The sequence below is a fragment of the Chelonia mydas genome, chromosome 1 (genome assembly GCF_015237465.2).
Source record: "Chelonia mydas isolate rCheMyd1 chromosome 1, rCheMyd1.pri.v2, whole genome shotgun sequence".
Taxonomy (NCBI): Eukaryota; Metazoa; Chordata; order Testudines; family Cheloniidae; genus Chelonia; species Chelonia mydas.
Genome location: NC_057849.1, coordinates 253,929,777 through 253,954,626, shown reverse-complemented (window position 1 = coordinate 253,954,626; position 24,850 = coordinate 253,929,777). Strand labels below are relative to the sequence as shown.

The 24,850-nt window shown below is 46.8% G+C and overlaps 1 protein-coding gene across 3 annotated transcripts in view; it reads left to right on the top strand.

Annotated features, from left to right (window-relative positions):
• The window catches only part of MYH9 (myosin heavy chain 9), a 96,784-nt gene that overhangs the window by 57,796 nt on the left and 14,138 nt on the right, over positions 1-24,850 (top strand). For all 3 annotated transcript variants that reach the window (XM_037880711.2, XM_043542696.1, XM_043542697.1), the window contains 16 exons: positions 2,825-2,998; positions 3,586-3,759; positions 4,347-4,461; positions 7,458-7,651; positions 8,141-8,262; positions 8,756-8,825; positions 10,112-10,272; positions 11,145-11,253; positions 12,142-12,273; positions 12,903-13,109; positions 13,708-13,845; positions 14,935-15,058; positions 15,895-16,066; positions 16,684-16,896; positions 17,294-17,438; positions 18,025-18,231. In XM_037880711.2, the coding sequence (XP_037736639.1) occupies positions 2,825-2,998; positions 3,586-3,759; positions 4,347-4,461; positions 7,458-7,651; positions 8,141-8,262; positions 8,756-8,825; positions 10,112-10,272; positions 11,145-11,253; positions 12,142-12,273; positions 12,903-13,109; positions 13,708-13,845; positions 14,935-15,058; positions 15,895-16,066; positions 16,684-16,896; positions 17,294-17,438; positions 18,025-18,231 (2,457 nt within the window). The remainder of the gene's footprint in view (positions 1-2,824; positions 2,999-3,585; positions 3,760-4,346; positions 4,462-7,457; positions 7,652-8,140; positions 8,263-8,755; positions 8,826-10,111; positions 10,273-11,144; positions 11,254-12,141; positions 12,274-12,902; positions 13,110-13,707; positions 13,846-14,934; positions 15,059-15,894; positions 16,067-16,683; positions 16,897-17,293; positions 17,439-18,024; positions 18,232-24,850) is intronic.

Here is a 24,850-nt window from a genome sequence, read left to right as displayed (position 1 = left end):
GGGGGGACGGACACCAAAGCAGCTCACCGTGGTAACATTTAATTTCAGAAAGGCAACTACACAAAAATGAGGAAGTTAGTTAAATAGAAATTAAAAGGTACAGTGCCAAAAGTGAAATCCCTGCAAGCTGCATGGGAACTTTTTCAAGATACCATAATAGCTGCTCAATTTAAATGTACACCCCACATTAAAAAACATAGTAAGAGGACCAAAAAAGTGCCACTATGACTAAACAACGAAGTAAAAAGCAGTTAAAGGCAAAAAGGCATCCTTTAAAAAGTGGAAGTTAAATCCTAGTGAGGAAAATAGAAAGGAGCATAAACTCTGGCAAGTGACATGTAAAAATATAATTAGGAAGGTCAAAAATGAATTCTAAGAACAGTTAGTCAAAGGCTCAAAAAAACCCAGCAAAAATGCAAGTACATCAGAAGCAGGAAGTCTGCTAAACGACCCGTGGGGCCACTGGACAATGGAGATGCTAATGGAGCACTCAAGGAAGATAAGGCCATTTCGGCAAAACCAAATGAATTCTTAGGGAGATTTCCAAACCTGAGCAGTTCTTTTTAGTTGACAAATCTGAGGAACTCTCCCAGATTGAGGTGTCATTAGAGGGGGTTCTGGAACCAATGGATAAACTAAACAGTAAATATAAGTCACTAATACGAGATGGTATTCACCCAAGAGTTCTGAAGGAACTCAAATGTGAAATTGCAGAACTAACTGAAGTATATAACCTATCATTTTAAATCAACTTTGGTACCAGATGACTGGAGGATAGCTAATATGACACCAATTTTTTAAAAAACGCTCCAGAGGTGCTCTTGGCAAATACAGGCAGTAAACTTATCTTCAGTTCCAGGCAGACTGGTTGAAACTATAGTGTAAAAAAAAAGTTATCAGCGCCATAGAGGAACCTGATTTGTTGGGGAATGGTCAACATGGTTTTTGTCAAGGGAAATCATGCTTCACCAATTTACTAGAATTCTTTGAGGGGATCAACAAGCATGTGGACAAGAGTGATCCAGTGGATATAGTGTACTTAGGCTTTCAGAAAGCCTTTGGTGAGGTCTCTCATCAAAGGCTCTTATTCAAAATAAGCTTTCATGGGATAAGAGGGAAGGTCCTATCATGGAACAGTTACTGGATAAAAGGTAGGAAACAAAAGGTAGGAATAAATTGTCAGTTTTCAGAATGGAGAGAGGTAAATAGCGGTGTCCACTAGCGGTTCATTATATTCATAAATGATCTGGAAAAAGGGATAAACAATGAGGTGGCAAAATTGCAGATGATACAAAACTCCTCAAGATAAGTCCAAAGCAGACTGTGAAGAGTTACAAAGCTGGGTGACTGGGCAACAAAATGGCAGATGAAATTCAATGTCGATAAATGTAAAGTAATGCACATTGGAAAACATCATCCCTACTATACATATAAAATGATGGTGTCTAAATTGGCTATTACCACCCAAGAAAGAGATCTTGGAGTCATTGGGGATAGCTCTCTGAAAACATCTTCTCAATGTGCAGTGGCAGTCAAAAAAGCTAACAGAATGTTGGGAATCATTAGTAAAGGGATAGATAAGACAGAAAATATCATACTGCCTATGGTATGCCCACATCTTGCATACTGTATGCAGATCTAGTCACTCCATCTCAGAGGATATGTTGGAATTGGAAAAGGTACAGAAAAGGGCAACAAAAATAATTAGGGGTATGGAACAGCTTCCTTATGAAGAGAGATTAATAAGACTTGGATTTTTCAGCTTGGAAAAGAGACGATGGGGTTTGGGGGGGGGGAATATGATAGGTCTATAAAATCATGACTGGTGTAGAGAAGGTAAATAAGGACATGTTTTACTTCTCATAACACAAGAACTACTGGTCATCAAATGAAATGAATAGGCAGTGGGTTTAAAACAAAAGGAAGTATTTCTTCATATAATGTGCAATCAACCCTTGGAACTCTTTACCAGAGGATGTTGTGAAGGCCAAGACTATAACAGGGCTCAAGAAAGAACTAGATAAGTTCATGGAAGATAGGTCCATCAGTGGCTCTTAGCCAGCATGGGCAGGGATGGTGTCTCTGGCTTCTGTGTGCCAGAAGCTGGGAATGGGCAACAGAGGATGGGTGTTTTGATTGCCTGTTCTATCCGTTCCCTCTGAAACACCGTCAGAAGACAGGATACTGGGTTAGATGGTCTGACCCAGTATTGCCATTCTTATGTCACTTCTGGCCTTGGATTCTATGAAGTGCTGCTAAAAATATTCTTAGAAGCAAGGGAGAGTGGGTCAGATGCAAACATCAGACATTTTATAGCCTATGTGCATTCCTGCCTGTCAGCCTGTTCAGCAGCATGCGGGTAAGGCATCCCAGCTCCAGAACTTCTTCCTAGGACCTGCAGAAGTCTCTAGAGAGTGAAGAATATCCTCTCCCATGTGACCCCAGGTTCCCATTGGTCCTCGAGCACAAACTTGGTGGGGAGGGTCAGGAGAAGAGGGAAGGGTCTAGGTTCCCATTGTTCCCCAGATCTATTAAGGGAGCTCCCAACTTTGAGGTTGTGGGAAAAGGGGAGACCTTCCTGCTCCCAGATTGCTGCAGTTTCTTCTCTTCTGCTGTATTGTAGAGTGTATAAGTGATGCTCTTGTATAACTGAGCGATTGACATGGTGCTACCAGATGTACAGCGTACACAGAATATTTTTGTCAAATTAATCTATTATAGAAGTGATCCTAAATGGTAATAGAAAAATAGTAAGTAAATCTTCTAACAAAGGTGACCATTCAAGTGGTGTCCCTCTAACTTCTCCCCTTTTTCTCCCTGTTAGCTGAACTCATTTGAACAGCTGTGTATTAACTACACAAATGAGAAGTTGCAGCAACTCTTCAATCATACCATGTTCATTCTGGAACAAGAGGAGTACCAGCGGGAGGGCATAGAATGGAACTTCATTGACTTTGGCCTGGACCTACAGCCCTGCATCGAGCTCATAGAGAAGCCGGTAAAAAAACAATTTGCACACCCTTTCTGAGCAGCAAGGAGAGGCTGCACTACATGGTTTTTTTTGCCTTCTGTGCTATCATGCATACAGCCTCTTGGACAGGTTGGGGACTGGCCTTCCAGTTCCTGCAGTCCTTTAAGTGATTTTACTTAGATGTGAACATGGGCACTTATTTCCATCTTACTTCCAAATAATATACTGCTGATCAGATATACCAGTACCCATTCCTAAATTAATGTGCTTTGTGCAATCTCCTGCAATGACCTTCTGTATTTTAATGCCCTTTGTCTACAGTTGTAAGGAGAGTGGCCAAGTAGCTTTTCTCCTTCCATTACAAAAGCATTCTGTCACCTAAGGCTCCCTAGACAATCCTAGTCTTGTATCGGGGTCTTATTAGTGAAAGGGACACTCCAGAATCTGGGGAATTACAGGTGATATTCTGTGATTAGCCATTTCTGTATTATTGGGGATCTGGTTTTAATACAGCTGCTTTTGGTGGGTGGGTATTTTTTTCAAAGTGTTTAAATGTTGGCAGTAGGGCTGATTTGTGTCTTTATTGAGATGTTCTGGTATATCCCTTGTTTTAGGCGGGGCCCCCTGGTATATTGGCTTTGCTGGATGAAGAGTGCTGGTTCCCAAAAGCGACTGACAGAAGCTTTGTGGAAAAGGTGATGCAGGAACAAGGCAACCACCCCAAATTCCAGAAGCCAAAACAGCTGAAAGACAAAGCTGACTTCTGCATTATTCACTATGCTGGCAAGGTAAGACTCATGGAGGCTGCTGTGTGGAGTGAATCCAGAACATACTGCTGGATTCTTCCACAAATCTAACTAGATCTAGCTGTTTTTAGAATTCTGATGCTTCACACACCAATGAAAGAAGTTTCTATAATTACTCGGGTACCTGACCAAGGTGACCCTACCAAATGCATCCTCCTTGTGGGCTAGGAGGACTTGCCTACAAAACAGTAGGTGTAAACATTGCTAGACTCAAACTCCAAACTGAGACGAGGATGACCTACCTCGAATATTTGTTCACCAAGAGTCAACAAGTTGAGTGATGCTCCACTTCTGTTGCGTGACGCTCCCAAGGTGGTGCATACTGGTATTGCAGCCTCACTCCTAGCTCTTAACAGCACATACTATAGCAATTCAGCTGGATTCTGCAGATGTGCTCACTAGGTACCTCAGAGCAGGCAGAATGGGGGGTAGAGGGTCAGACCCACAAACACTGTCTATTAACCACATCCTTAATGTTGGGGTTTAGACTTGTGCAGGGTCCTACTAGATCCTGCATTCTTGGAAACCCTCAATCAATTTCTTGGTGACTGACATGATTCTTTCCTTAGGTGGATTACAAAGCAGATGAGTGGCTGATGAAGAACATGGATCCTCTGAATGATAACATTGCTACTCTTCTCCACCAGTCCTCGGACAAGTTTGTGTCTGAGCTGTGGAAAGATGGTATGTGATTAAACCTCTTTCCTGTTGGCAGTTTTTACTAGAAGAATTGACATTTAAACATCATTTGGTATCTGATAAAACTCTACAATAAGATGTGCTGCTTTTCCCCCTTAGAATGAGAACAGAGATCAGCATGATCTGGAATTGAGCCCTGCGTGGGACTACTTTTTTTAATTCTGACGCGCAATACTCACTCCCATCTGCTCCTGCAGTGTTTCTTGCATTTTTATCCTGCTCCTACCTGCAAAAACCTTAGATCCTGCAAGAGAGACAGATTCCCCCATGCTACTAAAAACAAAACAACAAGTTGGTTATAGATAATGGAATTCAGAGTTTTTAACCACTAAAAGAGTAAAACATCTTGCTTAAACCCCGTAAAAATACTTTTAACTCCTTTTATAATTGACATCAAATCTTTCTATCCATTGCTTAAAAAACGTTTTAATACTTAAACTTTAGAAAAAGAAAAACTTGCTTCACATTGCTGAAATTCTGTTTGACACACTGACTAGAGATTTAGTATTTACTGTAATCTTGTTTTGTTTTTGTTTTTGGGGTGGGAGTGTATATTGTCCCATCCAATCCTGCCTACAACAAAGTATGTTTTACTTGCTCCCACTGTTATGGCAGCGGGACCCAAGGGATCTCAGTCCTACTGCAGGGCTCTAATCTGGAACTTGCTATCTGCTTGCTTTGCTTAGGCAACAATACTGCACAAGAGAAATATCCCCTCTAGCTGAAATGAGGGATTGCCATTCATTGGCCTATAGCCTGGTGCATGCACTGCAGCTACTTCTCTAACCAAGGAATCCCAGGCTAAAATCTGAATCTACCAGTATGTAGCTGGTAGCTACATTCAAACATGACATCTCAGAGGGTGAAACAATATAGTTAATTCTGTCACTAGTGTGTTCTTGCTGCAGTGTCATTAGGTATTTTACTCTTTCCTCTTTGGATGTGTTTGTTGCTTTTGACTCTTACTGTTACTATCGCTTTTTTTTCCCTTGGGTTTTCTTTGACGTCTCTGTCTGTTGCAGAGATGCAGAACGTTCAGAGAGCCTATTTCTATCAACACTTTCCTATTCTTCATCTAGAACCAGGTGACTGAGAAACCCGGCTGTCGTGTCGTGTGTAATGCATCCTAGAGCCATGCAAGAAATGCTTCCGTTAATTCTTCTGTCCCTTTGCCACTCCTGCTTCTCTTTGTTCAGTTCCTTTGCTTCATGCTAGTAACCCCTCTTGGGCTTGAAAAACAAAAGCAAAGCTCATATCTTGCAGTGAGATACTTGAAAATGCAGGCACATCCATGTGCTGTCCATGCACTCCTCAGACCTGCATAGGAACAGTTAGAAAGGAAACCTAGGAATAGCCAAAAAGCAAACATTTCCATCACCTGTTTGAATACAGACACAGTGATGCTGCATTTCAGTGCAGGATTTTGAGGGATGGTTTCTGAGATGGTACCTATAAAAACAGAACTTCAGCTGAATAGTACTCTGGCAGAATGATTTGACTTCAGCTGCTAACCATTTGAGAATTACTTCGAGACCAAGTCTCATGTGACTTGTTCTGCATGGAAAATGGCCTGTCTAGTGAATGCTGTACTGCATCAGGCTTGCAGAATTCATGAAATGACAGAATGCAGCTGAGCAGTCCCCATGTACTGTTCCTAGCTGAAGCTTCTGTCTTAGATGATTGTCATTTTTACTGTTTTCATGTAGACTATAGGGATCAAGAGTTTAAGAGGATTGTTCCAGCTAGAATCTGGGATACTGTTATGAAGTCATCCAGAAACATACCTAATTAGAAATACTTGACCCTATTTTTAGCAGCTATTGTAGGGGTGGCAGATTGTAACGTTGCCTTTGCTGAATAGCAGAGCCTGCCTCTTTGTGGGGTGTCTCATCTTACCAACAAGTTTTTTGTTTTTGTTTTTGTTTTTTTGTTTGTTTTTACCCCAAAGCAAGGTTGTACTCAAGTTAAATATATCTTCTTGGAGTGATTTTTCCCCGCCCATTGACATGGTAATAGCTGTTACCTGGCATCTAAACTTGGGATTCTAAGATCAGAGAAGCAATGATGCTACCAAGCCACTGTGATTAGGAGCTTAGGGAATTTGTTTGTCTTAGTTTTGCAGGCTAGTAGAAATTGGGTAGGAAAGTTGGGAATATAAGTGCTATAGCTTCTCCTGGCCTCTTCCCCCAAAGTTTGGCCAGTGTCTATTGATAAAATAACCCAGTTCAAAAATGGAGAAACTCGGTTAATCTGTGTCTAATGTCTTCTTCAATTCCTTGGAGCACAGTGTTTGTGGTACAAAAGGGAGCTGTTAAGATCTCCAACAACTTTTTCCCCCAAGGCTGTTGGAAGTGTGGCGCACTCTCGTATCTAATGTACAGTATACTTGTCCTCTGAAAAGTGACTCAAATAATGGTATTTTGGGGTTCCAAGTTTGTGGTGATTCCATTCCAGGTTTGCTCAGTTTACCGGTTAAGAATGTGGCTTTTCTAACTGCCAGCCTTGCAAGGTCAAGCAGAGTTCTTGCTGTGCAAGTAACTGGCTGAACTTGTAGCTCCATTTGTGTCAGGGTTGCTGGTCTTTGTGTAGGAAGGAAAGACCCCAGGCTGAATCTGTTAGAAGTGTCATCTTTTTACTTGGAAACTAACCAAGCCTGGTGTGGAATCTGAGGTAATAAACACAAAATCCATTATGCCACTTTTTGTTTGCTCTTCAGAATACAACTGCTCTTTTAAATTGCCAGTTGGGACCATCTCACACAACAATGCATCACTCAGAGACCCAGTAGTGAGCTGCTGCTTTCTTTCCTTCCTGCCCCATTCCTGCACAAGTCTTGGACAGGACTTCTACATCTGTGTAGAGAAGAAGCAAAAAGGATCCTGCAGCTCCTCTCTTATCCTGCTCTGCCCAAATGTTCTTTGCACACATTCACCTACCAGACTCCAGTGGAAGTTCTAACTCTCTCCCTGTGTTTTGTTTAGTTGATCGTATAGTTGGGCTGGATCAGGTGGCTGGTATGTCAGATACAGCATTGCCAGGAGCCTTTAAAACCAGGAAGGGTATGTTCCGAACAGTGGGACAGCTCTACAAAGAACAGCTATCCAAGCTGATGGCTACCCTGAGGAACACCAACCCCAACTTTGTCCGCTGCATCATCCCCAATCATGAGAAGAAGGTGAAGGACGATTTCTGGCTGGGCTAGCAAAATAATGGCAGTGTCTTGAGAGTGAGGGGATGACTGGTAAACCTGCTTGTTGCAAGGGACACAACTATGGGCTTCAGTCACTTGCAAGGCTTTGTAGAGGGGTATGAAGAGTTTCCTTCCCTGGTGACTGCATTTGTTGCACAGCAGAGTAACCTCTCTGTTACCCTTAAATCTCTGATGTCGTTTTAGTTATAGTCCACTTCTAACACCTCCCTGAAGCTCACAGATACATGATTTTTAATTAAATACTAGCCAGACTGTTTTAGAGCATTAAGAATGAATCCTATAACTCCCTTAACTTTGGAGGTGGATCTCTGTTTGCCTCTAAAGTAAGAAGGCATAAGGACCTTCCTTATGACTTCCCCTGAAAACTGTACTTTGAGCTCTGAGCAGAGTAGGAGTCTCTCTTTACAGCTCTTGTAAAGTTCTATAACATTGCTAAATACCTTCCCTCATTAGGCTGGCAAACTGGACCCCCATTTAGTCCTGGATCAGCTCCGCTGTAATGGAGTGCTGGAGGGAATCCGTATCTGCCGACAGGGCTTCCCCAATAGAGTCGTCTTCCAGGAGTTCAGACAAAGGTAAAGTTCTGATCAGAGCATAAAAGCAGCCTCTTAATCATACCCGTTTAAATGCATGGTCAGTACATAAGAGCTGCTTTGTTTTAATCATAATTTGATTGCCCCTGCTTCTAAATGGCAGGGGACTTAAATAGCAAAGGCAGTGATGTAGGAGTTAGCCACTTGTTGTTATGGCAGCAAGGTCTCTAGAGGTTGTAGTAATCTGTTGGATCTGGGCTGCTTTGCTTCTCACAACAGCAGCTGTGACTTACGTGGTAAACCTGTAGTTGACATGATGGGTAGAAGACCTCAGCCAAGACTGGCTTTATCATCTAATACCAAAGGGCATAAACACTGTATTCTGTAATCCACTAGAGTTACAAACTATACAAATTCATAGTTCCGTAGGAATATGTTACAGGCATTATTCTCTCCCAGATTTCTTCATTGGAGTGTCTAGTGCAACTTGTATGAGATCTGTCAAACTGGTCTAACACACAGACTGTCCCTACAGATATGAGATCCTGACTCCAAATTCAATTCCCAAAGGATTCATGGATGGAAAGCAGGCCTGTGTGCTGATGGTAAGCCACATCCTAAACCTTACTTGTGTGCATTGAGGCTGGAGAGGAGATGAGGAAGGTCTAAGTCAGACCGACCTTCCTTTTCTAGGTGTATTACAAAATACATCCATTGTGCTCACAGACCTGAATTCTCCAACTGGAATGTCTGCTCCATTATGAGGGAGAGCAGCAGAGGACTATAGAAAGTAAAAGCCCCTATGACTAATGCTTCTGGACCTTCTGCTAACCAAATGATATATTGGGATTTTTCATGCTGGTGAGCTGAGACTCAAACACATGGCACAGTGTAAGATGGCAGTGGTTCTGGTCTGAGTGGATTGTTCACTGGCCGTAAAATTGTTCTTGATGCATATTTGAACATGTACTTCAAGACAAATTTCTTTGAATGGCCTATAGCGATAGCTGCTTTTAGTGCAGGGTCCAAGTGGCCAGTGCAGGAATGTCTGTCGCAAAGTGGCTATCGAGCATTCAGACTGAAACTGAACTAGTGTGTAGTGGATGCCATATCCACTCTGTCACATGCAGAATGTGGCTGATTTTTTTCCCCAGCTGTTAAATGCTTAATGCTAGGCAGTTCCTAGGGGAAGAAGAAACTAGGTGGAGCACTTCTTCTGGCAAGGGTAAAGAAGCTGGAAGAGTTGTATCATTTATGGGAGGGATCAACAAGTCTGTGCTGTTTAGGAAGGGAAGAGGAAGGTTAGGCACAGTATATATTTAAATATACTGGGTTAATCTCAAACCCGACTACAACCTCTAGCAGAGGGTGGGAGCACAATATTATCATTGTAGCTTCTTAAACTGGCTAGTAAGTTGTCTTTTGTGCACAAGTGGTCAGGCCTGGACATGTTCCCTAAAGCACTCTTGTAGACTTAAATGCTGTAGTGTGGTGTACTAAACCTGACTGCATGTTTCCTCTCTGCTCCTCCATCCCATCCTGTGCTTGACTGAGCTCTAAGAATCCTCCAGCTGAGGATAAGACTTCCTCTAGAGCAGTGGTTTTCAACCTTTTTTCATTTGTGGACTCCTAGAAAATTTCAGATGGAAGTGTATGGGCCCCTTTGGAAATCTTAGACCTAGTCTGTGGACCCCCAGGGCTCCGCAGACCACAGGTTATAAACCACTGCTGTAGAACCAGCTGTCAACTGGCCAGATGATCTCGGTGCAGGGGAGGAATGTCTTCTAGCATTGTAAACGGTCATTTCTTGTGACACATCACTCAGAGCAGTCCCAGTGCAGCTCCAATAAGATGTTTTCCTATTTCTAACGGGTGCATCTTCCCTCTTTAGATCAAAGCATTGGAGCTGGATCCAAACCTGTACCGAATTGGACAGAGTAAAGTTTTTTTCAGAGCTGGAGTCCTCGCTCACCTTGAGGAAGAAAGAGACCTGAAGATCACAGATGTCATTATTGAGTTCCAAGCATGCTGCAGAGGATACCTAGCCAGAAAGTAAGGACCATGCTCCATGATGTACATGTGTCAAATGCATACTCATCCTTGTTGGGTCAAGCTTATATTCTACGAAGCCAACTAAAAATGATTCCCTTCAGACAGGACTAATTCTTATCTGACGATTCAGTCTCAAAACACAACAGCTGATGTTTAAGGCATTTATAAAACTCAAGTACAACTTATATAAACTTGACCCAGAGTGAAATTGCAATGCATTGGCTAAATCCTGGTAAAGACTTCTGCAACAAAGTGTTTGAGCTAGTATCCTACATCCTCCTTGGTTTTTATAGGCTGTAAAGCGTACTCTTGCCTATAGGTACGTCAGGCAATGGGGAAGCCTCTTGCTAGAGCAATTGCAACTACAAACGGCAGATGTGAGAATTTGAAAAGGGTTTCTGCCATCAACATGGAGACCGTATAGTGCAATACAAATGCTTTGTGTATATCTGCCTCTCAAAACTCTAGAGTTGTGACTGTGGAGAGAACTGTGTAAACTACAGCACACTTCTGTAAGCATACAAATGGTATGGTTAGCAAACAGACATCAAACCAATAGTGAAGGGAGACATGGGAAAGGGAACAAAGATCTCTTGATGGTGAGTAATGAGTCACTGAGGCAGGGAGGATTGTTCCTCATGGCAGAAGTTGGAGAGAAGGTGCTTCCTCACTGGTGAGGAAAATGAATGAAGGGACAGACAGCCCATGTATACTCAGTAGCATAGTCAAGGTCTGAAATAAAGAAAGCTCATGAAAGGTTTAGAAAGGACAATCTGGAAATGAAAGTTGGAAGTGGCTGAGGATTGACTTGATGTAGATGTCTGCGTGGAACCTGTGGCTTTGTTGGTTGTCTGACCGCTCTTATTTTTCAGGGCCTTTGCCAAACGTCAACAGCAACTAACTGCAATGAAGGTGCTTCAGAGGAATTGTGCTGCCTACTTGAAGCTGCGTAATTGGCAGTGGTGGAGGCTGTTCACCAAGGTACATCTTCTCACCTGGCTATTTGGCAAAGGGTTAATAGCTGAAACTGGAGCTTTCCATGCTCAGCAAGACAAAAACTTCTCCGTACAGAGTCTCTGCTCCATGTTGCAGCTGGATAATGCCAGCTGAGCTGTCCCAAGTGTAGTTATGCAGGATATCTGCATGCCTCAGGTGCACTGTTGCATAGGAATCTAGTAACACTGGAAAAGGCAAAAGTAATCTTCCAAGTCCTCCAAGCCCAGAAGAGTCTTGTCCTCTGCACCCTTCCAAGAGGCGGGCTGTTCGTTGTATAGCTGATCTGTGCTGTTGCTGGAGTTGTTTAGAGTTGAGGGGTTCCCCATCCCTCCCCAGAGCGGTAGAAGAAAAGAGGGGGCGTGCCTGAGGTTCTGATCCTCTACCAATAGACTCAATCATTTTCTGGCCTATAACTGAAGCATCAGCAGGAATGAGGCTCCTGAGCTGAGTAAATCTTCAATTTCCCCTACTGTGAAATGAGATTTCTGATTGACTTTTCTGTGAATTATCCCTCACCAACATGCAGAGGGATTTGCACTCTTGCTCTTCTCTCCTGCTGTCTTTCCTGGCTCAGCACCAGGTTCTCCATTCACCTAAACATTATTTACCTCTTCCTGCTGTATCCTGGCCTGAAGAAAGGGGTGGGTAGGCATTGAGAGTTAGTGGCAGGGTAGATTATACGGCGTCTCCAGTGATTCTGCCTCCCAGCAGCACCTCTCCTACCATGGCATTCTGTAGTGTCCCCAACAAAACCCTGGCAATTGACCAGTCCTTTAGACCTAAAAGAAACCTTATCCAAGCTTGTGTTGGGACTGGCCGCCTGTTTTTCTTGCTGTTGACTCTCTCTACGTTCCATTAATTTTCTCCTTGCAGGTGAAACCCCTGCTGCAGGTAAGCAGGCAGGAAGAGGAGATGATGGCCAAGGAAGAAGAGCTGGTGAAGGTCAAGGAGAGGCAGTTGGCTGCAGAAAACAGACTGACTGAGATGGAGACCCTCCAAACACAGGTGAATCTCCCTCACAAAACTCCAGTTAGTCAAACTACTGTATGGCTGTTCTTTCACATAGCTGGTCCATGATCTACAAGCTGCAGGATTCCTGCTTAAGTGCGTAGATTAGTTTTCTCTGGCTTAAGCACCCCAGCTCTCTTCTTAGTTCTGCAACAGTGAACAGCTCTTGCTCCGCTACAGCCATCATTTGGATTAAAATCTCCATTGACTGAGTATTGTGGAGAGTCACAGAAACAGAACGAGGTCACTAATAGATTGTCTCTGGCTTGGAGTAGAGAAGAATTTTTTTTGTTTAGGGATAACATGTGTGCTCTTTATGAGGGAGGAGGAAATCTCACTCACTCAAGAAGGGCAGTCTCCAGACATCTCTTAAGGGTTGATGTAACATGATTGCACTATACAAGCTTATGCAAAAGGATAAAACTTAAAACATGACATGACTACTTTGGCTTGTGACTAGCATCAGGAGACTCCTGGTCCTGCACTGAGAAGAGTCCATGTAAAAGGAAGAGCATATCTGCAAAATCTAAGGAAGAGGTTTAAACCTGGGGTTTAGCACAAAAGTAAAGTCACCAAAAGGTTCAGTGATTTGGAACTCAAAGATCCTGGGTTTCTCTCTTGTGTAGCTAATAGCAGAGAAGCTGCAGCTTCAGGAGCAGCTGCAGGCAGAGACTGAGCTCTGTGCTGAGGCTGAGGAGATAAGGGCCCGTCTAACAGCGAAGAAACAAGAGTTGGAGGAAATCTGTCATGACCTGGAGGCCAGGGTGGAGGAAGAGGAGGAACGGTGTCAACACCTGCAGGTTGAGAAGAAGAAAATGCAGCAGAACATTCAGGTAACATCCTGGGAATGGCACCAGTGTGTGTGAATGAGATGGCTGGTGAGTATCAGAGTAGTGGTACTCTCTCAGTGGGAAAGATAACAGAACAGGAGGCAAAAAATAATGGTATGGAAGATGGGGTCTGAAGTCCACTTTAACTTGTTAGGGTCTGTTATCTCACTCGTGCCTTCAGGAAGTTGGCACAGACTGTTGACTGAGGAGATGGCAATAGGACAATTCTAATTCTGGGGTCAGCTAGGCCTAATAAGCATATAGCTATCTGAGAATTTCCCCAGTTCTTAGGTGATGGTTGAATCTGAGGTTGCTCTTAGGTGGTTGGGTGGATCCTTAGTTAAAGTGGTAGTCTGGAGACTACATATCCTCTAGCAGAAGCAGCAGTGCCACTTTGCATATAAGTTTACGTACTTGATTATATTTATAGCTGGGAATGCAGTGTGCCACATCCAACTAGTGGCTACAGAATTCCGGTATATTGGGGATTGCTTGGAGGGTGGGGAGACCCTCATTTTGAGGGTCAATTTGTAATGGTTGTATTAATACTATAGTGATGACACGTGAGCAGTATGAATAACATGCCATGGGCCTTTTTCAGGAACTAGAGGAGCAGCTGGAGGAAGAGGAAAGTGCAAGGCAGAAGCTGCAGCTGGAGAAGGTGACCACAGAGGCCAAGCTGAAGAAGCTGGAGGAAGATCTGATAGTTCTGGAAGACCAGAATCTCAAACTGGGCAAGGTAAAGTGCACACAACAGCATTGGGGTGCCCAGCTGGTCTGGTGGGTACAGGAAGTCAGCTGTAGCCACTCCCGGTATGTTGTCAAGGGAGGGGCTAAACTGGGTCTTCAGTGACTTTGCTGACTCCCTGAACTGAACACATTCCTGAAATTAGCTGCCAGTTAACAGGTCAATATGCAGAGACTGGTACTGTGCTCAAGCAGTCTTGAGTGGCCTGTTCTGTCTGATTATATTGCCTACAGTGAGCGGCACGTAGCCTAAAGAGCTCTCTTCACTTTCGAAGGGCTATCAGATACTAATCGGCTATTTTTAAAATAGCTAGTATTTGGAATCTACACTGAATCCTGAAGTCTCCATTATCACCAACTTTTATCTCCCTTTGGTCAGTGTAAAATTCCTTCCAGGGAATGGTGCTGTAAACCTGGAGATCAGTCTCCACTTCCACTCTGTCAGTGAACTTCCCTCTGAAGCCAGTGAGCACCCATTCCTTGTGTCCTGCAGAAGTATGGTTGCTAGAGAGCCCAGAGGACTCCTACCCCCACCCATGCTTGGATTCCAAGAAAAGAGTGCTTCAAGTCCAAGAAGCTGGGAAAACGAACTGGGGTTATATGACTAGTTCCAGGTGCGGTGGGGGGGATGGGGGCAGGAGGGTCAGACTTCCTTTACTTCTAATCAGGTATACATGAAACAGTTGGACTTGATACAGTCATTCAAGCATTGTCAACCTAGAATGAGTTGTGCAGCCCAGTGAAAAAGCCATGGAACATTCTTGGCCTAAATTAAACAGTATCCTAATTCTTAATCCAGGAAACTAAAGTGTAAGGGTTACACTGTCCCCATATCCAACCCCTTGTGCTGTAGCCTCAGAAGATCTTTGGTCATAGGATGATGCTATATATAGGATTTGGGAAACCCAGGAAGTGTGGGTCAGCCACCACTTTCTCTAGCCAAATCCAAGATTGGGGCTTGGGGTTTGTTTCTGTGGCAGGAGTCAGCACATGTGAACAGATTATAGCCTATTTCAGTTTATACAAATGAGTTCATCCGAATTCTAGCACCAGATTTGACACTGGCTTTTAAATCCTGCAGGAGAAGAAACTGTTGGAAGACAGAATATCTGAGTTCACAACCAATCTAACTGAGGAAGAGGAGAAGTCAAAGAGTCTGGCTAAACTCAAGAACAAACATGAGGCCATGATTACAGATCTGGAAGGTAGAGAGGGGGCTTGGGAAGAACTTGCTTATTTAGTATTAGTCTTCCTGTCAGTCAGGATTTTCTGAATCTCAGACTGATTCTAGGTCTATGGCCTCATTGGGATTCCAGTTACCAAAGGGTTAATATTCTGGGGCTGTAGCAGGGATGCTATTGATCAGTCTGATGGAACCATTCAGCGGCTGGCTGGCTGAAGGTTATATGCCTTGTCAGCTGAGCTTTGGTCTAAATAAAATCCTCTAAACTAGCAGACTAATGGCGAAGAAAGACTGGTTCGATTTCTTTTCGTGCTGTGGAAGTGTCTCTGCTCTTCTGCTTCCAGTGGTACCTGTACACGGGGGTTAGTGCTGCTGCTGATCCAGAGTGTCTCCTTGTTAGTGCCGTTCAGGGTGCAGATTTAAAGATTTTACTCACCTCTGACTGGTCTCTGTGGAAAAACTGCTGGGAGAAACACAGCGTGGAGCAGCCCATTCCCTTTCTGTGCAGGGAGGGGAGCTATTGCTAAGCATCACTTTGTAGCTACATGTGCAGTGAGATGTAGGTTGGGAGGAGCATGGCACTGTCTTCCCTGGCAAAGGCATCCTCTTGATGGAGGAGAGTAAGGGAAGCTGGCTGTAAAGTAAGAACCTGAAACATCTTCCAGATCTCACTTCTAATAGGAGTGCAAGATTGGGGGCGGACACTACAGGTCATTGGAAGAACATACAGTATCCAGCAGGGTGGTGATTAGATGCCATGTTAGAAAAGATTCAGTCACTCGGTTTTTGCTCTCTTGCTGATACATCATGCAGTGTCCGAAGAATAAATATCTTCATTTATGCTACTGTCTCCTTCAGAACGTCTGCGTCGCGAAGAGAAGCAGCGGCAGGAGTTGGAGAAGACTCGCAGGAAGCTTGAGGGAGACTCCACTGATCTGCATGACCAGATTGCTGAGCTGCAGGCTCAGATTGCAGAACTCAAAATGCAGCTGGCCAAGAAGGAAGAAGAACTACAAGCAGCCTTGGCTAGGTGAGGCCTCACCACCTGATCACAGACAAAATTTCTTGTCTTGTGTTGCTTATTGGGGTAGGAACTGAATGGAACAGGCAGCTCTTGTAAACTAGCTTATTTGACTGTAAAATCAATGCATTTAACGCTATAGCTTTTTGACTGCTGATTCCTGCCACAGACTCGTGTGCAGCAGTAGAATATGAACATGCTGTGAAATGCCCGTGCTTCCCAGGGACAGCAATACATCAAAGGGGGCTGACATGGGCAGCAGCAGGGGCAGCTTAGTTTACTGAACAGATACAAAAATCAACCTTGAAAAGTCAACGTTTAAGTTGCATTCTGTATTACAAATTAACATACAGTACGTGGCCCCTTCTCTTCTGTCTTCTCCCGCCATGTCAATATTCCTCTGTCCTCCAGTTTGAACTAGATAATCTCCTCTAAATCAGTGGCAGATAGAACTAGAACCTTAACTGTGGAGGGAATAAGACCAGAAACTGAGACCTTGGCCTCACAGACCAATGCAGAGCACTAACCTTTCTCCTGTTCACAATTTTGTTATGACTTTTCTGGAGACAGGTGGGGGGTCACTCAAGCTTCACGTGGCTAGAACCGTATTGCTGTGTCTTATGCAGGATGGAGGAGGAGGCAGCCCAGAAGAACATGGCTTTGAAAAAGATCCGGGAGCTGGAATCTCAGATCACTGAACTGCAGGAAGACCTGGAGTCTGAGCGGGCAGCTAGGAACAAAGCAGAAAAACAGAAGCGGGATCTGGGAGAGGAGCTGGAGGCACTGAAAACTGAGCTAGAGGATACGCTAGATTCAACTGCTGCACAGCAGGAACTCAGGTAACTGCAATACTCAAAAACAGTGGTGCTTGGTGAGATAAACCAGGTGCTAGCATCCTCACCATGGGAGGAGAAGACTGAGTACTTCAGCAGCTGCAGAGACTTAGAGAGGCTAGAGTGAAATGTCTGGTTACGACTGCAGTCTCTCACAAGATTTGTGAAAGCTGATATTTTCCTGCAGCCAAGGGGCAAAATAGACTCTCCATGCTTTGTTCTGAGCTTAGATTCACAAAATTTAAAGGTGGGTAAGGCTGGACTCTGATAACTCAAGGATTGTTTTATCTTTTCATAGCTTGAGTCTCTTAACCAGTACCTGGTTATCTCTGTCAAAGATGCCAAGCTACAGGGGAATGCATGTTCCTTGGTCTTGTCCATTAAAAACGTCTGGTTTTTGCAGGTCAAAACGGGAACAGGAAGTGACTCTTCTGAAGAAGACCCTAGATGATGAAGCAAAGACCCATGAGGCACAAATCCAGGAGATAAGGCAGAAACATTCACAGGCATTGGAGGAGCTGGCCGAGCAGCTGGAACAAACCAAGCGGGTATGTAAGAGAATGGGAGTCATAGTGCCGCGTCAGACAATCTCTCTGGAACAGTAGCTGGTGTACAACAGGGGCCAATATTTAAAGCTTCAGAGGACTACGGAAATACACCTGCTCAGTTTATAGAATGGTAACTAATTTGTCTCCTGTTTTTTCTCACCCCCCTCTTGCTGCTGCCCCTCACCCCCAGTAGATCAGCATATACCCTGAAGCATTATAGTTACCCTTAATATGTTGCACTCAGTGCTCCCTCCCTCCCCCAATATAACTGTACTGTACAGCTGTGACACTCTAGTTCCTTTCACTGATGGTACTTGCTGATCTCTGGTCCCTGCTCTTACTGTGGTAATCTGAACGACAAGACTGTCCTCAGTTTTAGCTTCTCCCCATGACTGTTACTACTTTGAGTAGGTAAATGTCTTCAGCTTTTCAGTGACTGGGTGCTGAATTCTAACTATGGGATCTGCTTATTTGAGAAAGCAGATAGGGCCTAACTGTGAAACACTTACTATTTGTTGGCTATCAGAATAAACACCTCAGTGAAACTAAAGTCCACTACATCTAAAATTTGCTCTTTCTCCTTCAGGTGAAAACAAATCTTGAGAAGGCAAAGCAGTCTCTGGAGAGTGAGCGTGCTGAGCTGTCCAATGAGGTGAAGGTGCTTCTGCAAGGCAAAGGGGACTCTGAGAACAAGCGAAAGAAAGTAGAGGCCCAGCTCCAAGAACTACAGGTGAAATTTACGGATGGTGAGAGAGTGCGGACGGAGCTGGCAGAGAAAGTCACCAAACTCCAGGTAAGGGTCCGTGAGTTTTCCTTCGCTCCTGTGTCTGCACAGAGCTGGGGGCAAGTAGGAGGCTAGTGGAACTTCTGTCTGTATGGGGCAGTGGGTTGCCACATCTGCTTTTCCTAGCTGATGGCCAGGTAGTAAATATGTCCTACAGGAGCCATACCTCCTCCTGGGCTGTGCAAACTCCACAACTATTGGAAGGAGGGTTACAAGGAGCAGATGTACACCCATTTGGGGTGAAGTGACCCAATAATTGAATCATCATTTCTGAGGGTTTGAAAAATCTGGATTCTTCAAGTGCTTCCTCACGTCCTTCCATATTAGGTGTGTGTGCTTGCCACATGCACCAGTGCTGGAAGTTTTTCCCTCAGCAATATCCGTAAGGGACTGGCTCTGGCACCCTCTGGAGTGGCTCCTGCATGGCATTGTATAAGGAGCGCCACCGGCTCCCCACCACCCTCTGTTCCTTCTTGTTGCCGGTGATGGTGCTGGAACATCTGCTGCTTTGGCTAGTGTTGTTTCATTCTCTGTTCTTGCAAACTTTGAAAACCTGTAATATAGTTATATATAGTTACCATTAGTAGTAGTTCTCGAACTCTTCATTAGTCCCGAACGGGACTCAGCTGGGGGATCAGGCATGCCCCAGTCTCTAGGCTTTAAGCCCTGTGATCGCTGCAAACAGCCTATGCCCGTCAGTGATCCACATGCCAGCTGCCTAAGGTGCTTAGGCGAAGGGCACATAAGTGACAAGTGCCATATCTGCGAGTCCTTCAAACCTAGGATGAAGAAAGAGCACAATATCCGTCTAAGAGTGCGCCTAATGGAGTCGTCACTCACTCTGGCACTGGAGCAGCGGTCTGACTCTGCACTGAGCACCGTGGCCTCCGTGTGCAGGGCTATGCCAGCCCTGTCCATGAACTGGCACCGGCCTCCCTGCACGGCTCCGGTCAAGAAGCCGAAAAAGACTGAGGGGAAGATCTCCTACCTTCTGTAAGGGAAAGGAGAGGGCTGGGGGGGAACCAAGACCTGTGTCGGGCAGCTCAATGTCTCCTTCAGGAAGTCAGGCCCCAGCTCAAGTCAAGCGGTGCAGTCCATCCCATCCTTCGCCTGTGACTCTGGATGACAGTGTAGGCCCCATCCAGTGTCGGGTGCTGTCAATACCTGAAGCCTTTCAAGCAGTTCAGGAGATCCTTAGGCTCCCAGTGGCACCCTCACTGGCTCTGGCGGTACCCTGGTCTTGGGGAAAACCCGCGTTGGAACTTCTGCATGTATCCCCACCTCAGCAGTATTGAGCATCGAGAGGGACTTTGCTCCAGCATTCACCTGTGTGGAGCCCTCTTCGGTCCCTGCATCAGGGGCACCAATCAAGGGACTCGAGGCGTACTTCGCTGGTAGATTGGCACAGACCCTCTGAGGCGCACGCCACCCAGCAAGAACTCTGGGACCGGCCCCGGCCGTCTTCAAGGGCCTGGTACTGATCAGACACCAGAGAATGCCAATCACCAGGCTGTCATCGCCTGTCTCCAAAAGGAAGGTTGCCCTAATCAGGACGATCCTCCTGGCAACCGGCCCATAGTAGCTCCTGGTCCCATTCGATGTCCCGGTACCAGTTGAGTAGCGTGAGGCATGGATTGCCGGGTATCCAATGCAGATCTGCCGAATGCCATTGGTCCCCAAGAGCATGACCAAGACAGTCTCACTCAGACAGGTAGGCTTCGGGACACAGCGACTGGCACCAGTCGGACGAGAGCCACCGCTCAGCCTGATCCTGGTCACCCAGTACCAACTGCTCCTCTGGTAGCTCCGGTATGGAGCGAGGTTCCCTGACTGTGGGACAAGCCCCAGTACCAGCGGTGCTGACGACATTATCTGCACCGAAACCTGTCCCATGGCCGCAAGCACAGTGGCCGGCACCATGGTACCTGTGGAACCCTGGGGGTTCACCCAACCTTCCCAGGCTGGCCGATCGGTGTCTGGAGCCTCAGAGGCCAGCAGCCTCAGTATCCCGTCCCCCTCCGGTGCTGGAGACTTCGGAGGATAAGACCCCGCAGGTCCAGGAGGACCCAGAGGAGCAAGCTGCTGGACCACCAATGGACACGGATGTTCCCGTGGCACCGGCATTATCCTAGTCGCCGGACGAAGCTATCATGGGGTCCCCTCACCCAGTTCCTCAGGATGACGCCAAGGCGCACCAGAAACTTTTGAAGAGTTGCTTCTAGCTTCAGGCAGAGAAATTGGAGGAGCCCTCTGACTCTAACGTCCTCTGCTCCTCAGCTTCTACCCTTCATGAAGGAGTTTCCAAGATCACTAATGCCCTGTGGCAGACTCCCTCTTCTCTGGCCCCTATCTCTGAAAGGGCCGACCGCAAGTACTTCATGCCAACCAAAGGGCATGAGTACTTATACTCCGACCCAGCCCCTAGTTCCCTTGTGGTTGAGGCGGTTAACCACAAGTAGAGGCAGGGACAACCCAAGGCCACCCCCAAAAGTAAACTCCAGGAGGCTGGATCTTTTCGGACGTAAGGTTATTCATGTTCCAGCCTTCAGCTGAGAGTAGCTAACCACCAAGCCCTCCTTGGCCGGTATGACTTCATGTGGCAAGCCAGGGCCAAGTTTGAAGGGTCGCTCCCTGCGGCTCGCAAGAAGCAGTTCCGAGCGATCCTCAACAAGGGCACGACTGCGGCCAGGGTGGCCCTCCCGGCGGCGTCAGACACTGGTGATGCTCCTGCCTGCACCATGGCATCCGCTATCTCCATGTGGTGAGCCTCATGGCTGCTCCTCTGAGTTGTTCACTGAGGCCCAGCAGTCATTGCAGGACCTGCCCTTGAACAAACGGGCCCTATTTGCGGAGCAAACAGACAGCAAATTGTATGGCCTCAAGGACTCCCACACCACCTTGAAGACCCTGGGTCTCTACGTCCCAGCCTTGGCACATAAGTGTTTCAAACAGCAGCAGCCGCAGGGCCAGTGGAGCCAGCCTTGGCAGGAGCAGCCCCATAAACGAGCCAACGGCTACAAGCGCCATCCAAGCCACCCGCCTCCATCCTCTGCCCAGGAAACTTTTTTGCCAGACAAGATGTTATATGCATATACAGTAAAAGTTTTAAACAATTGAATATTGTACTCACCAAAGATGATTGTGAAGCTTGGTTGAGGTGGTGGGGTAAGAGGGTAGGCTATTTCCCAGCGAATGCCTTGCTGCTAAATGATGAACTAGCACTCAGCTGAGCCCTCAAGGGTTAACATGTTGTTAATGTAGCCTCATGCTCTACAAGGCAGCACCGAGGGAGGCAGGAGGGAGGAAACACAATAGACATAGGGCAGTGGCTGCAAACACTTCCCTGTGGAAACTGAACAGGATGATGAACTCACGCTATCCCGCTGGAGCTCACCACTCCCTCCTCCAGACAGCCCATGCATGGCTGCACAGGCGCTGACTTTCCAAAGTGCCGGGGTGCATGTGTGTCTGTGTGTGTCTGACAGAGACGCATATTGCCCCTTTATGCTGCCCTTTGAAGTAGATCAGCAAGTTCAGACGCAGCAGCTTCCAGCAAGCTCCCTCTGTCCTGAGACCTGTGTTTCTGAGCCTTGTCGTGTTTCCCCTCCCTCCCCCACCCCCGTGGAGATGGGATACAGGAGCTGCGGGAGGGGGGACCCCCTGACATCGGCACCGCTCTCCTCCTCCTCCTCCTGTGTGTCGTGTCCTGTCGTGAGTCTGTCCGTCCCCCCGCCCTGGCCACACAGCAAGCAGGAGGCTCCTGGGAGCAGCTCCAAGGCTTAGGTCAGGAGCAGCACACAGCAGTGGGGGGAGGGACACCTGAACTGTGGCAATTGATAGCCTGCTGGGTGGCAGCCCAGCCCCACACCTACTTACAGGGAACTGAGAGGAGGGCTGCTGGCCAACCCTGGTTCCAAGCCCCCATGAGGATGGGCTGCTCTTCCAGAGAATCCTGCAAGCAGTGGACAAAGCAGGCGGCCAAACAATGTTATAAGGGAGCATTGCACAACTTTAAACGAGCTCGTTCTCTAATAGATCAGCGACGTGACAACGTTAACCAGGACGATGTTAAGTGAGGAGTTACTGTACTTACCTCACTGCTGCGGTGGACCGACCGCAGAAGTCCTTGAAGGGGTTCCATTCGACAATCCTTCATACTCTATCGAATTGGTGTAAGACGCCTCAGACCTTGGCTGGGGGGCACATATCTGCATCCTCCAGACTCGGAGGATGTGGTTCCTGGATGAAGCGTGCTTGCAGATAAACGTCAGAGAGCTCCAAGCAGTCTGGCGTGGCATGCGGAGGACTGTTTGGGCAAGGTGGTACGAGTCCTGACAGACAACACAGCCTTGATGATCCGCATCAACAGGCAAGGGGAAGCACGCTCGTTGGGTCTGTCAGGAGGCGCTCCGTCTATGGGACTTCTGAATCAGCAATGAGATCCACCTGGAAGCTTGTCAACTTCCTGGTGTCAGGAATATGCTGGGAGACCAGCTCACCAGGAACTTCTCACCACGAGTGGTCGCTCAATCCAGAGGTAGACTGCATGATCTTCCAAAGGTGGGGAATTCCCCAAGAGGACCTGTTCAATACCAGACAGAACAGGAAATGCCACTGGTTTTGCTCTCGGCAAGGTCTGAGCAAAGGCTCCCTCTCCGATGCCTTCCTCCTGTCGTGGTCAGGGAGCCTGACGTATGCACTCTCTGATTCCATTCATCAGCAGGGCAAAGGTCAAGAGCGACAAGGTGCAGGTCGTCATGATCGCCCAGACATGGCCTCACTAGCACTGGTTCAGCACACTCATGAAACTGTCAGCGGCCTCTCTGGCCCCTGCCCAACCGACTGGACCTGCTGTCACAGGACCACGGTCGACTCCTACACCTCAACCTCAGGTCCCTTCACCTGTTGGACAGTGAAGGGGTGTCCAACAGGTCCTCCTGGAAAGCAGGAAGCTCTCAACTAGACTGATTTAACTGGCCAAGTGGATGAGGTTTTCCTGCTGGGCATCTGAACGGGGCATCTCTCCCTCGCGTTCCTCCATACAGGCTGTCCTGGACTACCTGCTCCATTTGAGGAACCAGGGCCTGGCACACTCTTCCATTAGAGTGCCTCTCGCGGCCATCTCCACTTTTTACCCACCGATCCAAGGACAGTGTTTTCCCATGACATGACGGTCAGATTACTGAGGGGGCTCGAGAGAGACTTCCCACAGGTACAGGCCCCTGTCCCATAGTGGGATCTTAACTTGGTCCTCTCTAGGCCCACCAGCCCGCCCTTTGAGCTGCTGGGTTCCTGCTCCCTTTCCCACCTGTCATGGAAGGTCACGTTCCTGGTGGCAGTGATGTCAGCGAGATGGATCTCTGAAATTAAAGCCTTGACCTCAAAAGCTCCATACACAGTCTTCTACAAAGACATGGTTCAGCTGCGGCCCCACCTGGCCTTCCTGCCGAAGGTGGTCTCCACCTTCCGTATGAATCAGGACATCTTCCTCCTGGTTTTTTGTCCCAAACCGCACAAGACCAGTGAAGAGAGGCATCTTCATGCCCTAGACATTCGGAGGGTCTTGGCTTTCTATTTAGAACATACCAAGCCTTTCCATAAATTGACTCAACTGTTCATTGCTACAACCGATAGGATGAAGGGTCAGCCGGTTCCATCTCAGAGGGTTTCCAATTGGATTACCTTGTGCATAAGCACCTGCTACAACCTGGCGGCGGTTCCGCCGCCCCCGATTGTCGGAGCCCACTCAACGAGAGTGCAGGCATCTTCGGCGGCCTTCCTGGTGCACATCTGTATCCAGGACATCTGTAGAGCTGTAACGTGGTCTTCTGTTCACACGTTTACCACTCCTCATGCCGTCACTCAGCAGGCCAGGGACGGCGCTGGATTCGGCAGAGCTGTGTTGCAGTCCACATGTCTGTGAACTCCTACCCGCCTCCAGGGGTACTGCTTTGGAATCACCTAATATGGAATGAACATGAGCAAGCACTCGAAAAGACAGTTACCTTTTCTGTAACTGGTGTTCTTCGAGAGGTTGCTCGTGTCTGTTCCATGACCGGCCCTCCTTCCCCACTGTCAGTTTCCGGCAGGAAGGAACTGAGGGTGGGGGGAGCCAGCGGCGCCCCCTGTACCGCGCCATGTGGGCACCAGAGCCAGTCCCATATGGACACTGCTGAGCGAAAAATTTTCGGTGCATGTGGTGAGTGCACACACCTAATATGGAATGGACACGAGCAACACATCTCAAAGAACACCAGTTATGGAAAAGGTAACTGTTTTGTGTCTCCATGTTAATTCCACTCCTAACATGAAGCTTTTTTACGCTGGGGTTCCATTACTTATGGGCTCTGAATGTGGGCGTCGTGGGGGTGGGGGTGTCACAACTCCCTTTCTATGTGGCTAATTAGGAGAGGGCGGGCCCAAAAAGTTTATAATATGGGGGTATATTATGGGAAAGGTGGAAAATGACTGCTTAAACTATTGCTGCTGACTCCACATAAGGGAGGGGTAAACCTTTCCCTCCCTCCCACTCAAAGTGGACACTGCCTCATGGTGCCTTCATCATGTAGGGATACCTAGTGAAAATATGAGTGCAGTGGATGGAAGGCATACTGTGATCCAGGAAAGA